Source organism: Arvicola amphibius, chromosome 11 (genome assembly GCF_903992535.2).
Source record: "Arvicola amphibius chromosome 11, mArvAmp1.2, whole genome shotgun sequence".
Taxonomy (NCBI): domain Eukaryota; kingdom Metazoa; phylum Chordata; class Mammalia; order Rodentia; family Cricetidae; genus Arvicola; species Arvicola amphibius.
Window position 1 is genome coordinate 22,916,920 of NC_052057.2, and position 14,207 is coordinate 22,931,126.

At 44.0% G+C, this 14,207-nt stretch overlaps 1 protein-coding gene across 10 annotated transcripts in view; it reads right to left on the reverse strand.

Moving 5' to 3' along the window:
* Positions 1-14,207, reverse strand: part of Dclk1 (doublecortin like kinase 1) — a 279,460-nt gene that overhangs the window by 3,700 nt on the left and 261,553 nt on the right. For 5 of the 10 annotated variants that reach the window (XM_038347477.1, XM_038347476.1, XM_038347482.1 and 2 more), the window contains 2 exons: positions 13,560-13,673; positions 8,610-8,683 (listed from right to left, as the gene is read on the reverse strand). In XM_038347477.1, the coding sequence (XP_038203405.1) occupies positions 8,610-8,683; positions 13,560-13,673 (188 nt within the window). The remainder of the gene's footprint in view (positions 1-8,609; positions 8,684-13,559; positions 13,674-14,207) is intronic. The other 5 variants (XM_038347475.1, XM_038347473.1, XM_038347472.1 and 2 more) reach the window with 1 other exon arrangement.

Below are 14,207 nucleotides of genomic sequence, written 5' to 3' on the forward strand. Positions count from 1 at the left end.
CTGACTTCAGTGAAGGTGATCCTACCATAGCTATGAGAGGGGAAGCAGTAGGCTTGCCACTAGAAACAAGCCTAAGCTAACAGGTTCAGGATAGACACCTACCCAGTCAACAGGACACACTGAAACTCTCTCTGGAAATCTACCTTCACGATGAGTAGCAGTTTTCCAGATGACAGCTTCTCAAATAATGTCACATGATATTGGAGTCAGAGACAACTCAGCGAGACGAGTGTGAAGGACAGGAGGGAACTGGCTTTGAATGAGTGCTTGATCTACCTACCACCCAGGACAGAGCCCACCCACAGACCTATCTGGTTATATACAATAGTAAGTGCTGTTTGGGTGCCAACCAGTCTGGTCTGGGCTTTCTTCCTGGAATACCACATAAAAAGTCCACTGGCAAACGGTCTCAGCTCTGCATCCTGGCTCAAGCTGCATCTCACCTGACATGACTTCATCTCCTCTGCCAGTCCAATGCGTGTATTCTCCAGCATCCAATCACAAGCCACCAACTGCAGTGTATCACTGCCTGAACTCCCCTGGCAAGAACCTTCTTGACCAATCCCTTTGCCTTTAACTGCACACAGACTTCTTACTGCCATTTCAGGGTAGATTTCTCAAATTTCATGTAAATTCCTCTACGCTACAACCAGAAACTTCCGCAATACTGATCTGATTGTGGCACACTGACTGGGCATGTATCACACATTTCTTATGTAATCCAGAATTATCTTAGGTGATTATGCACTTTCTGAAAAATATTATAAAGTAGAACCCCCTAGCAGCTCTATGAAATTATAAAGCAAGAAACTAAGTCAATACTTCAAAATATCTAAATCAAAATCTAAAGTTTCAAACATCAGCAAAATTCTTCCTATATCATAGAAAACCATTTTTTCCCTGTTTTTCATGCATTGGCCCCTTGTAGTTTCTACTCACAGTTAGGGCTGTGCCATTCGTGATTTCTTTAGAATTTTAATTAATGCCTTTGAAATTAGCACAGCTCTCAAACATGCCCAGTTTACTCTTTACAACTGGATTCTGTAGCTCCCTTTTGCATTTCAGAACTGACAAATTCAGCAAGAAAACAAAACTACTTGTAGTGATGTATTCTCAAGAGAGATTGTCATGCACATGTAACAAACTGGAAACCCTCCCAGAAGCATTTGAAGCGTGATTTGTCCTCTGAAGTGCTGTGTTGCACGTGTAGATGCCAGGCCATTTCTGCATGGCTGAGAGGCAGCGTAACTTATTTGTTTATTTATCTTATATTTTTTATCAATCATGCAAGAGTCTCTGTGTCTCTTCCTGGCTGCCTATCTTTGCAAAGTGAGTGTGGTCATAAGGAACAGGCCGGATGTCCCATTAACATATACGACTTCCTGACAGATTTATTCTGCTCAGGGTTTGTGGTTTTGTTGGAACCAGCACAAATAGACTTGCTATCGAAATCCCACGAGTCTCCTCAGGGAACCTCCATTTCATTAAGAGCCCCTCAGAGCATCTCAAGATTGGAGTATCACATTTTGGTGTTAATGACCACAGGCTAAAGGTAGGCAAGGACTCTTAGGACTCCAGTATGGATCATCATAACTAAATAGGAGTTACTTTAAACACACGTGGGGGCCCTCGTGCCCACACTGTGTCCTGGGGAGCTTGGTTGAAAGAACCTATCATCGGGAAATGAAATGATATAGAGAAACAAACTGAAAAAGGCCCATCCTACATAGAGGAAACACCACAAAGACCCACCTAGAAGTGGTGGCTTTTGACTCTGACAAAGGCCCTGGCTGCCACTGTAGCGGGTGATGGATGGCTGCAATACGCCAGTTACCACAGCAACTTGGGTAACTGCACACAGCATAGTTGGAAATCTAAAAGGAACTAATATCTATCCTGTTCCTGGGCCTACCGCAACACCAAGCTCACTGAAACAAAGGGTACCTCTGGTCTAAAGAGGAGAATGATTTGGCCAGTGAATCCTTCCACTGATCATGAGTAAGCATGTGTTCCTCATTCTACTCAGGTATTTTAAATTCGGTTTCTGACATTAAATTTGAAAATGTGCGCAAGCGAACCTGAACTTTATCTATCTGGTTGGTCCCTGTGCAGTGTTAGAGGGGGAGATACTGCAATAGTAGGGGAGGTTGGGCAGAACTCAGGAGTAAGAACTGTAGTATCAGCATTGTCTTTGCTGCTAGGAGGCATCCCACATCTCTGTAAATGTCTCTCTTGCCTAGCAACTTTAGCTTAATCCTCTTGGAAGCAGTAAGTTGGGAGAATTACCTTTTGTCTTAGCTTAGCTAATGATGTGACCTTGGACATGCCTCCTTCCTAGACTGTCTTCTAGGTTCCAGTGCCTGCAGTGAAGGTGTGGGGGTGGGGGGAAGGGTGTCTTCCAATGCCTGATCCTCAGGAAAACGTTCACCTATGAAATTCCACCAGAATGCTTAATATCACCATCAATCTACTGTAATGGGCTGTGTTTTCTCTTAGCAAATAATAGACCTCACAGTCTATGGATCAAAAATATTTCTCCTGTGCAATACAGGCAGGATTCGCAAGGGATGTACTTCATTTCTGTGGTGTGGCGATGTTTTCTGTCATGGCAGTAATTATTGGATTTAAGAAACTACATTTTTCAAAGGCGCCAGTGTTGACGACTTTCCCTCTTTGGCTTTTTCCTAATTTATTGCCAGCCATCACAACGAGTCTTCATTTCATTAATAAAAGAACATTATTGTGCATTTTGCCTTTTAGCCCATCCATTATTCATACTACCTAGGAGGCTGGGGCATTAATCTCAGGAAACCGCTTCTTGCTAACCCTCACTCTGTAGGGACTAAGTTATAATTTGCTGGCCATTAAAATTAAACTAACAAATCGATCCGGGTATCCCTCCTCGTTTTATTGTGTTTATTGTCATGGTTATTACTGTTCTGTTTTGTTTGGCTGGTGTATCTTTGGAGGGCCTTGCCAGGAACTGCTAAGTACCTGGAGACAATGGCATAGATCTTTCCTAGAGTAAAAGTCACCATTAAAATGGCCAAAGGAGGCTTATAAACCAAACAACCTTCTGTGTGGCTTCTTCAAGGTGACTCTCTGAAGCATTATTTCCCATTTTCCTGGGAAGGACGGCTGGTTTCTGTGTCTGCTAACTTGATCGGACACAGGACTTTGAGACTAGGTGTTTAAAAGAATCTCAACTAGCCTGATCCTCCCGTCTTCACAGCCTCTCATCCAAGGGTTACAATGGCCACCTTTGCAGGGCATTGAGCATGGGTTTCCAGAGGCTTGAATTTACTTTCTTCATCTGCTCTGCAGCCTCTGGCTCCCTTATAGAAGAGAAACTGAGCTTCCATGTGTCTGCTTCTCATCACGCTAGCAAGCTAAGGAGCTACCACAGACGGGGTTTGTCCTAAGCAAATCTGTAAAATTTAAAACCAAGCTAAGTCTCACAGGTATATCGGGGCTAGCTGATTTTATTGTAGATACATTTCTAGCTTAGCCAAAAGGTTTGCACATACTCCTGCATTGTTAAAAATGAAAATATCGCTAGAGTATCTTCGATGTGGTCTGGTTACCTCAACTCTACCTTTTCAAAAACTCATCCAACCCAAAAATTTCTTCTTTGGAGTTCAACTATTCATTCATTAATTTAGCAAAGATACCATTTTAAATAGGTCCCAGCCCTAGTCTCATGAAATTTTCATCTTTTAATAGATGGCACTTTTGATCTAAAATGACCCTTCACCCTTAAATACAGGGTGAGAAGACTTTTTGCAATGGGTCAGATAGGTAAGAGTTTCAGGTTTCAGGTCCTTTGGGTCTCAGATAGAACTTTCTGAATCTGTCACAGCAGGCACAAGCAGCCACAGACATGTCAATGAATGGATGTAGCTGTATTCTAATAGAACCTTTTTTTAAAAAAAGAAAATCAAACAGAAAGAAGGCTAGATTCTACATTTGCTGTAGCATGCGAACCCTGTCTCGGAGGACGGCCTTTTAAACTCACGTTTTACGGTAACTCAACTCTGCACACCTGAGTCAAGACGGCTGCTGCAAACACCTGTTAAAACTCAGGTGCTTACCGGAGGAAAGTGTTGGAAAAATTTAGGATTCCACTTCAACAAACATCAGTTTTCACAGGAGACCGCCTCTGCTAGGCAGTGGCTTTCTCTCAGAAGTGAGAGAAAAGCAAGGCAAGCCTTCCTGATTTTTTTAGGGGGGCTAGGACAGGTGAGGGTGCAAGAAAGACTAGTTCCAAACCCTAGGCTTTCTGCTGCCAAAGCTCCCTCCTCTCAACGGCTGCCAGGTTTTAACCAAAGTCCAAGTAATCTTGGTCTTTAACTTGGTGTGTGATTCTCATGTATTTGAGAATCCTTTGACTCCGGCTTGTAAACACGTGTGCTTTTTTTTTTTTTTTTTTTTTTTTTTTTTTGGATAGGCTGTGTGCTGCTTCCTGGGAGAGAGGTTCCCCTGCCTTCTTATGCATGCCTGATGCTGCCTGAGCCTCTTCAGGGAGTGTGACTAAGGCCCACTTGCAAAATGTAGCCAAAATGTGTATGCAGAAAAGACTGTGGATGCTTACTTGTAAGTCAAAAAGTGATGTAAAAATAGTGAGCAGTATGTAGTAAATACAAAATTATCCAGGACCCCAGGGAGAGGAAGAGACCCCCTTCAATTCACACCCACTGAGGAGGACTTAGGTGTGCCACATTTTTCCTCTCCTTCCTAGTAACAAGTCGAATTTACAGAAAGATTTATATGTTGTTGAAATGCTCTCAGAAGAGACCTCTGAAAACAAATCAAATGAACAAAATCAAAACAGCCATCTGTTTGGCTTGGTGAGGCGTGACCCAGGTGGCTCACTAGTGCTGGATTTTTTTTTTTTTTTTTTTTTTTTTTACTCACTTAGAGACAAAGCTTCCTGTGTAGTACTGGCTGCTGCCTGGTCTAGAGTTTGCTACATAGGCCAGGCTGGCTCTAAATGCAAAGGGATTTACTTGCCTCCGCCTCCCAAGTGTGGGATCAAAGGCGTGTAACACCATGTCTAGCTATTCCTGTCCTTCTTGTAGCGGCAATAGATACAGAGTGCTCTCACTTGGTTCGAATCTGGCCTGAGACCTCAGGGGTTACCAAGGAACAATTGCAGGGCCCATTGCTCACTGTTTTCTGGAAGCTTCTCTGTTACCAAAGCGTGACTGACTTTGAAGTTTGTCTGTGACTCGTTGGTTGCTTTAACCTCACCCCTCTGATACGGAAGAAGGGGGGGCGGTTGTTACAGGGGCATCTGCTGTCCCCCGCCAGGCTCTGGAACTCAGCACTGCAAGGTCAAGGCGACGTGCCCCCAAGCAGGCCTCCTTGGCTATGGCAGGCAGAGCTCTGTCTGCTGGGCTCTTAGTATGTTGAGAATCCTATCTGGCCTCACTAGGGGCACCTCTTTTAAACCTGCACCCAGCAAGACTCATTTAACAGAGGCCCATCCCTTTTCACAGCTGAGCGGGACAGGGTTGGACAGCCTCCCAAAGCTGGAGCCCGGCAGTGGCAACGCCTCATTGTCAATGCTGCAGGAGTGGGGTTGATACCAATATGCACATTTCAGTCACGTCATGCCTGGAAACTCAATCAGCCCTTTGTCCTAGCTCACCTCCCCATTCCAGCTATTTCAGCACTGGCGTCCTCTTTGGAGGTTTGTTTTATTTAACTCAGTTACTCCATTTTGGCCACGGCCATGGTCTGCACATGTTCTGTGTGATCTTGGCCATGGCACCAGCCACAGGGGCATCTGTACTTGGCAAAGGCAGAAACAGAGTGACTAGGTCCCTTATGGGAGGGGAAAGGGGTAAGGCAGTTTGTCCGTTTTCCTGTGACTTGCAGCAAGGAGAAGCAATGCTTCCGGGGCTCACCGGAAGTGGAATTCCGGAGCGTGGACTAGCCTAGTGAGCTTGGGCTTTGGGAGGTAAGGCCTCCTAGGTAAATGGGCCAGGCAGTCAGAGTTCCCTGGCTGTAGGTAGAGAACGGAGTTGCCGAGAGTCAGGGCATGAGAGAGAAGGAAAATGGACCTCTATCATGTCTCCACATCACTAAGATGTCAATTAAAAGGATCCCACCGATCTGGGGCACCTCATGGAGATGGTTTTACCAGCTGACACTCTCGCGTGAGCTACTTTGTAAATCCAAGCGGGACTCCGGAGTGCTTTGCTCTGAGCGGTGTCAACAGCCACCAGCGCTTATAAACACAAAAACCGGGAGCCCGGTCGTTTGCCGGCAATGATTGTTTATGTTGAAAAGTTGGCCCGCCACCCTGGGTAGATGAATGCTCCCACTTCCACCGAGATAAAATGGAAGCATTTGCGATCAGCAAGGGGAGCACGTTCATTCTGGGTCTAAATGGCGTTATAAAACTTCCTAATTAAGCATAGATGGCAATGAGACTTTAGTGTCACGTCTCCAGTTTAGCTTTACATACTGTGCGCGCTGTTTAGTGCCGCAGTTAACTATAAACATTGCTGTTACTGCCCCCAGCTGGAAAACAGAGCAGTTTATGTGCGGAAGAAAAAAGAGATTATCTCCCATCTGCTCCTGCCCATTATTCAGGGATGTGTCATTTTGTCTGCCGATGGGAGCTGTCGCTAGCTTGTAGTTAGTCTTTTTAATACTGGGTCACATGTATTAATTATTATGTTTACTTGACACACTGCGCCTACCTACCCTTAATTCTGCGGGAGTTTTGTAATTCCTCAAGATTTCTCCTTCTTTTTCTGAAATTAGGTGGATTTAAGGATGCCAGTTTTTCTTTTTCTTTTTTAGCACAAATAAGTATAGATGTAATTAGACACACTCAATGCCTGTTTTTCATTGTCTATCAATTCTATGTCTGGCTGATAAGCCCCAGGATAGGAGACATAGGATAAGAAAGGCCACAGCATGGTACGATTCAATTTACATAGACTATGAAAGGGGCAAGACTAATTACCACAGGTAGACTTTTCAGTTAGTCTTTACCCCTGGGACAAAGGCGTCCTCTGGGAAGGACTGGGAAGGGTGCTGGGGATGTTCTGTGTCTAATACAGAAGTTGTTTCAGGAGCCTGTGCGTGTGTAGAACATACTGGTAAGACTAGCTTTTGTGAAACAGTGTACCCTCCTATATTATTTTCAGTGTTAAAAAGTCAAAAGCTGGGTCTGTGTGCAGGCAAATCATAATGAACTCCCCTCCCCCAAAGCTAATTTACTTAGGTAAATTTAGCACTGACTCTGGGACCCTTCCCTTAGGCCAGTCCTGAAGGCACAAAGAGCCTTCTTTGGAAAAATCACGTAGAAGTCTTTCTGTGGCTGGGGTTTTCCTATGGTAAGCAGATCTAGAAGTGAGCATGACCTTACTTACTACATTTTTGATTATATGTCAGAGTGTGCCCTATTCTGGTTTTCTAAGCCCTTTGTTCTGCGACCCTAATTATAAAAAAATAATTAGGAGCAATAATCATAGGGCAAATTTATACATATTATCTATAAAGTATATATGTATCTATCCACAGATGAGTATAAACTTATTTTGGTAAAACTTGGCAGTCTGATCCAAGAGACAATGTCAGGCAGACGCTGCTGCTGCCAACAGGCTCCATTATTTGAGGAAAATAAATGCCAAAGCTGGGGGCTTTTCTTGGCAAGTGCTACACCATGGAGCTTTTACCTGGAAATCATTTTGGAGACATTAAGGTGAAGAGAAGTTCCCTAGAACTTCTCAGAGTTCATTTCTCAAACCATCAAAAGTCATCTTGCTTGTGGATAACTCTAGAGAGATACACACACAATGCCCCTTGCAGGAGATGCCAGGGCCATTGGCTGGAATGGGGAACGATGGGATAGAATTCATAAGCTGGTTAAACAAGTCAATACTTCCCATAGACCCCCTTGCTCAAGCAGATAAGCCAACTAAAGAATCTGACAATCACGAAATATCAGAAGTCAATTCATGCAGTAGCTAGTACATAGAGGGGGCTTCAGGGAGAGAGGGAGGAAGAAAACGGTAAAACGAAAACAAAACGGAAAGGTGGAGAATTTGAAAACACAAGCTTACCAACACACACAATGCATTCTGTAGCCCGCTGGACTTGGAGGCATTTCTACTGCTAAGGTGTAAATGCATTGTCCCGTCCTCTAAGGTTAAGGTTGGGCTGGATGACTTTAAAATGACAGTATATGCTTATTATAGAGCGCACACCGAGGTGCTTCTGTTGTTCCATTTATCACAGGACAGAGGAGCTCTGGAAACATCACTGCTGCAATCAGCAACATCAGGCAAATGCTCTGGCGTCAGCATGGAATATACTGTCCTTTTAACCGTACGGGGGGGGGGGGGGGGGGGGGGATCGATACTGAGCATGTGCGATGGAAAGAAAGCTGGCAAATGTCAGTGTGAATAATGGGTGAAAAAAAGGAATGAGGGGGTGTGGCATCTCAATCAAGATTAAAATGAAACCAATAAAGCAGCATATGGACTGGGTAACAAATCAAAAACATGTTTATCCACTGGAGGAACTGGTAAATGGAGACTGCCAGCACGTTGCCATGGAAACACTGACTGTTGAGCTGCACCATCTCATACCTTATCCAATACATTCCTGGTTGCTGGTAGTAGTCCAAAGACCCTGATCTCTTGATGGTAAACCCGTGGTCCAGCTGAGCAGAGAGAAATGGGGCAACTCAGTGGATCGACATTGTGCTCAAGAGTTAAAAGACTCCAGTCCAAGCTCTCCGCCAACTACATACGTGCGCACACACAGATGAGGCCTCCCCTGCAGAGCAGCTAGCTAACCGTGCAATCTGCACATTGAAAATAAAAACAAAACAGAACACAAATCCCTTACAAGTATCTCGGATGTCAGTTGGTTAGGATGGAGCTAGTCTGTCAGACAAGTTTCTGAACATCCATTAAACAATGTCCTCACTTTGGAAAGCTATGAACACTTCTTCTGTTTGGACAATAGAAAATGCTTGACAGTTAAACTGAAACCAGCATTAGTCGCTGTGAGCGCGCAGATGGGACCCCCCCACCCCCCACGACACCCAGTAGGCTTGAACTCCCAGCGTTATAACTAGGAAGGAAAAGAGGAAAAGATGAGGGTTGAAAAGTGGACACATCACAGACATTTAGAGTTAAGAGAGTTGATCTTCAAAAATATAGCTATTCTTAATTATATTCCTGCACTAAAGTGATGCGATAGTACATTTTCTCTGGGAAAATTAAATCAAATGAAAAAATAGCTTTCTCTGAACATTAAGTGCTTAGCATTAACAAAAGGCAAAGTAAGTACAATACCAGGTAAGTTCCCAATACCACGGAATAATATGTCAGCGTGTGGCACCTGGGAATAAAATCCTCAGGGCCCAAATCTGGAGAACAATAAATAGTCCTGCTGCTTGCCTGTGCCCCTGTCCTGCCCACTCAAGATGCACCTTGCTTTGGAAACAGAGACTCTGGAGTCCTTTCAAATAGCTCACTGATTCAATGCTCCTGACAGCTTCTACTTGTAATTCACAAAAGGCATTACAATGTGCCAGGGTACCGGGCATTTAACCTAAAAACTACTCTTGAAGATTGGGTGTTCTGATTGGAAACTAGGCTGTACGAGTGTTCAGAGAAAGCAATGTGAGATGTTAATCTTCAAAAATTATTATTTCATCTTATTTTTTTTTTTTTAGAAAAAAAATGTAGCACACTTGCTCTCTGGGAGCTGGTTGTGTGGTCTCTATTTTAGGCCACAAAGAGGGTGGCAAGGAACTAGTTCTCTACTGCCATCTACAGGCAGAGTGTCATAGAGCAGGGCACCAGGGCTACTGAGCCAAGCTTCCCAGCATCTCATATTAGCTGATTAGTATGGATTTGTTCAATTAGACTGAAACGCTCTATTTGCATGAACAAAATTCAAAAGGACAATGTTAAAGCATTAGGAAAATTATCAACTAAAACAATAAACAGCAACAAATGGGGGAAAATTGGAAGTGTCATCTTAGTTGGGTTCTTCATCAAGCCGGGCAAATCTAATCATGCTTCCCTCCCCCTCTCAGCTCTCAGGGAGTCCACCGTTAAAATGTCATCTCTAATTCCATTTCATGTCTATAAATTGCATTTTAATAACCTTTTGTTTCCCTATTTTTTTTAAACTCGTCCGACTCATATGAAAGATGGCAGGACAATGGAACCCTTCTCAGGGGCAGAATGCCTCGGTTTATGGACAGCGTGGATCCTCCCCCTGACCACACTGCCTGCTTCAACAACATTAGGTCATTTTCCATTCTTTCAGAAGGGCCCCATAACCTCTAAGATCTCCAGTTGGTAATTACATTCCTAGCCGATTGGGGTTCCTTGTGCAGCCTTCACATGAAGTCATCATTTGGCCCTTCCCTTGTTCTCAGTAATGCATGGAATGAGAAACAGGGCAGAAAAAGCGGCAACGCGGACAAGCCAGAGTGGCTCAGACCGTGCATGCGTGCTAAGCTAGACTCATGTCAAAGATGGCACCTGTGACCGGGGCTTGGTGACACTCTGTGTCTCTTTTGTCACCCAAGAAAGGAAGCATGTCATAAACTCCTGTATAGTCAGTGTTGCTCAGTGCCAGGCAAGTCCTATATAAAGACCAATGGCATGACTGGCTGTTTCCAGAAAGAGCAAAGAAAGAAAAAAAGTCCGCAAACTGACACTCCAATCTAATTAAAAAAAAATTCCAGGAGTGCATATAATTTAAAAAGAAGAGGACTATGCAAGACAAAGACAATTTAAAGTAAAATGCATGTGTTTCGTAGCCTCCTGGGAGCACATATATGCTCAGGGGAAAATTTTGCTCCAAGGAAACTGATTTTTCAGTTAATTTATCAAACAAAAATCATCACTGGAGAAGTTCTCATCACAGGGGGTTAAAACCAGAATTATGAATTTGTCAAGTGATCTTCATAGACTATACCATTCACAAAAGATATTTAGTTCACCTCCCACTGAAGTCCTGCTCACCAAGGACTATTGCTTTGTGGTTATACACAGAGTTTGGAAGGGCATATTATTTAATACTAATATTATTTAATCTCGTGATTGAACTGCTACAAATACTTAGTCTTTGAGAAACAAGTGTACGGAATTTGTCAGTGCTATTCTGAAAGCTAGAAGCAAGGCAGGCCCAGGGGCCATCTTCTAATTTCCAGCTCTGCCCCATGCAAGCCTTGCAACTTCCCAGGAGTCTCTGCAGAAGGCAGAGATGCTGATGTGGGAAAAGCATCCTGGAGAAGGCATGTGAGTTTCTTTTGACACTGGCATTGATATCTTTTGATGCTTGAAATTTGAATGACAGTGGTTGACACGCAAAATATTCCTGAGTGTGGTACAATGGCTAAAGCGTCTTCAGCGTGCGTCCAATTCACGTGTCACTCCCAGTTAGTACGCTGTAACGCAGATTTATATTGCGGCTTGGTTGCCACGGCAAATACGTGAGTGATAAACTGAGACCTCTCCTGTCACAGTAGCATTCATGCTGGGGACAGAGCCTCACTCCACTGCCGGCTGAGATACAAGGGCTGCTTCAAGTTTGGTTGAAGCCAACCTGGGCTACATAATGAGATTTAGGTCAGCATGGTGGACAGGTGAGACCTTGTCTCACAAAGAAAGGTGAAACAAACCTACAGCAGCCACAACAAAACCCAAATGGCAATAACAAGACAAAGCTAAAGGGAACAATTGCATTCAAAATGGTGCCGTCGTGATACTTAGAAAAAAAAAATACCAGTGACAACTGGTACTCTGTGGAGATATTTTGATGATGTTTTAGCAAATTCATAATTTAATAAGTTCGTAAACATTTGGTTTCAGAGTTTATCAGTGTCTGATGAAAATAGAACTGGCCCTCAAAGATGTAGATAGTGTTTGCGAACTGGAAAATCGCACAGACTTTTCTGCCCACAGTCATTACAGGACTCGCAGAATATTTTAAACAACCCATTACTAAAGAGCTAAAGTAAACTTAACCAAAGACTGATTAAAATGAAATTATGGAGAAATAACCAAAAACAGAAACAAATGACCCAGGTGGGAAAGATGTCTCTTTAACAGCAAGGAGCCCTGAGCAGGAGCAGAGAAACAATCCTTCTTGTGGACAGGGTGCTGGCCATCCAGTCCAAAATGGTGGCCCACTGGAGCCAAATCTTTCAGAATAGCCAGACCCACGAAAACAGAGTTTTGGTCTCACTGTGCAACCCCAAGAGATAGTAGCTTGCAAAAATTCCTAGTGGACGTTAGCTGGCGACAAACACTGGAAAATTACAGAGGACAGCTGATTTTTTTTTCCGCTGAGTTTTTTTTTTTTTTTTTTTTTTTTTTTTTTTTTTTTTTGGAAAGAGATAAAGAGAGGCAAAAAGAGCAGCTTGAGTGTGTAAAACCTCGGTGTTGCCGAGGAACATCCAGCAGAGTTTATGTTCCACGGACAGCCATCTGTCGTCACCCATGCTGTCCCTGGAAGACTGTGAGATGGGAACAAGAAGAGCAAGCTTGTCTTTGTGCCATCTGCAGAGTCAGGAAGTCCCTCCAGACAGGTAACTCTCAGAGCGGTCCCTACCCGAGTCTTAGCTTTGGCACTCTAGCAAGTTCAACACGGAAAAGAAAAGCAGAACGCTGCAACCCCCACAGAGAGGACTAACCAGGAACCCTGCTCATGAGCTGAGCAGTCGGGCTGTCCACAGCATGAATACTCTCCCAAGACTCGCTATCACCCTAAGTTCTTGGTGGAGAAAAGGGGCACAGGCTGAGTGACTCTCATGGGGAGTGTGCCGCTAAAATGGACGTAGTCTGGCTAGAGAGGAAACTGACAAACTCAAGTGAACTGAGATGTAGATATATGCACTCCAGAATTTGACACCGGGAAGTCTGAGGTTTTAGTATTTCTTGGACCAATTTAATCTTTGTTAGATAGGCTATCAGATTACATATAGTGTATGCCTGCATGTATAGAACAGGAAAAAAATCTAGTGCAAACTCATCAGATAAATTGGCACATGATAAAAGATGTCAACTTAGCAAATTCTTAAGGAGCAAGACCTTGTGACGTCACTGGGTGTTGCCAGCAATTTAGTCTCCCTGAGAATCACTGTGTTTGCTTTCCGCTGCTTTGCCTTTCCCCTAGATTTAGTACAAACATCTACACTGCTCAGGACTCTGCTCCGTTGTCTCCCTCCCAGCTCTCCTTCCCTTGCAGTTAGTTCCTAGCTAAAGGACACTGACGGCTTTACCTGAGAGCCAAGAAGTTTACACTGGCACAGAGTCCAGTTTGGGGAGAGGGTTTTTTTTTTTTCCTTAAAAAAATACATCATGAAATTAATATATGCTGCCAGATCCCCTGGAGGTGTGGGATAATGAGGCACTCAGGGAGACACTCCACACACACACACCACCTCCCCTGCTGTCTGAAGAAGTGACCCACTATGCTGTCTCCGGGAGGAATCTCGCAAGGAATGCCTGTCTCTCGGGTGGGCTGCTTTGAAAAGGCAGGGGTGGTTAGGTATTTCAGATGCTTACTGCTACAACGGAAACTCCGGCTGCCGTGCTGTTCGGCTTGGGGCCCGTGTTGAAATGCTTCTTGATCTTGCCAGCTACTGACAGCTGATGCTCATTTTCTGGGAGACCGTCATCCTGGAGGATAAAAAGAGCGAGAAACAAAGAAAAAACATAAAAGAAAAAATGAGATACATGGAAGTGAAGTTGAAATCTGAGTCAGGATCTCAGAACTGGAAGAGGTCAGAGACCAGCCAGCCAAGGCTTTCTCTTGAGGCTGGCGTTAAAGGCCCCCGCCACTGTCTTCCTTTCTGTCTGTGTTTTAATTGCTGGCCCTACACCATCAGACCCTTGGAGGTTTGTATCCAAAACCAACATATTCTGACTTGGGTTTCTAATAAAATCTATTTTCAACCTTCGCCCCATGGACGTATGTTCAAGGAAAAGTTAATATGGCTACCTCAAAACTACCAGACTCAGCACATCCTCCTCTTCCTCATAGCCCAGGATTCAGATCTGAAGCTAAGGAGACAAGCAGACCTGGTCGCATGTGTGGCCATAAATAAACTTATTTCTCCCCCATAGATATCAATTAGTTATCTTAAAATCCCAGACAGCCCTCTAGGCAGACAGTTCTTCCCTAAGTTTTAAATCCTCCCGACTACCTTCATG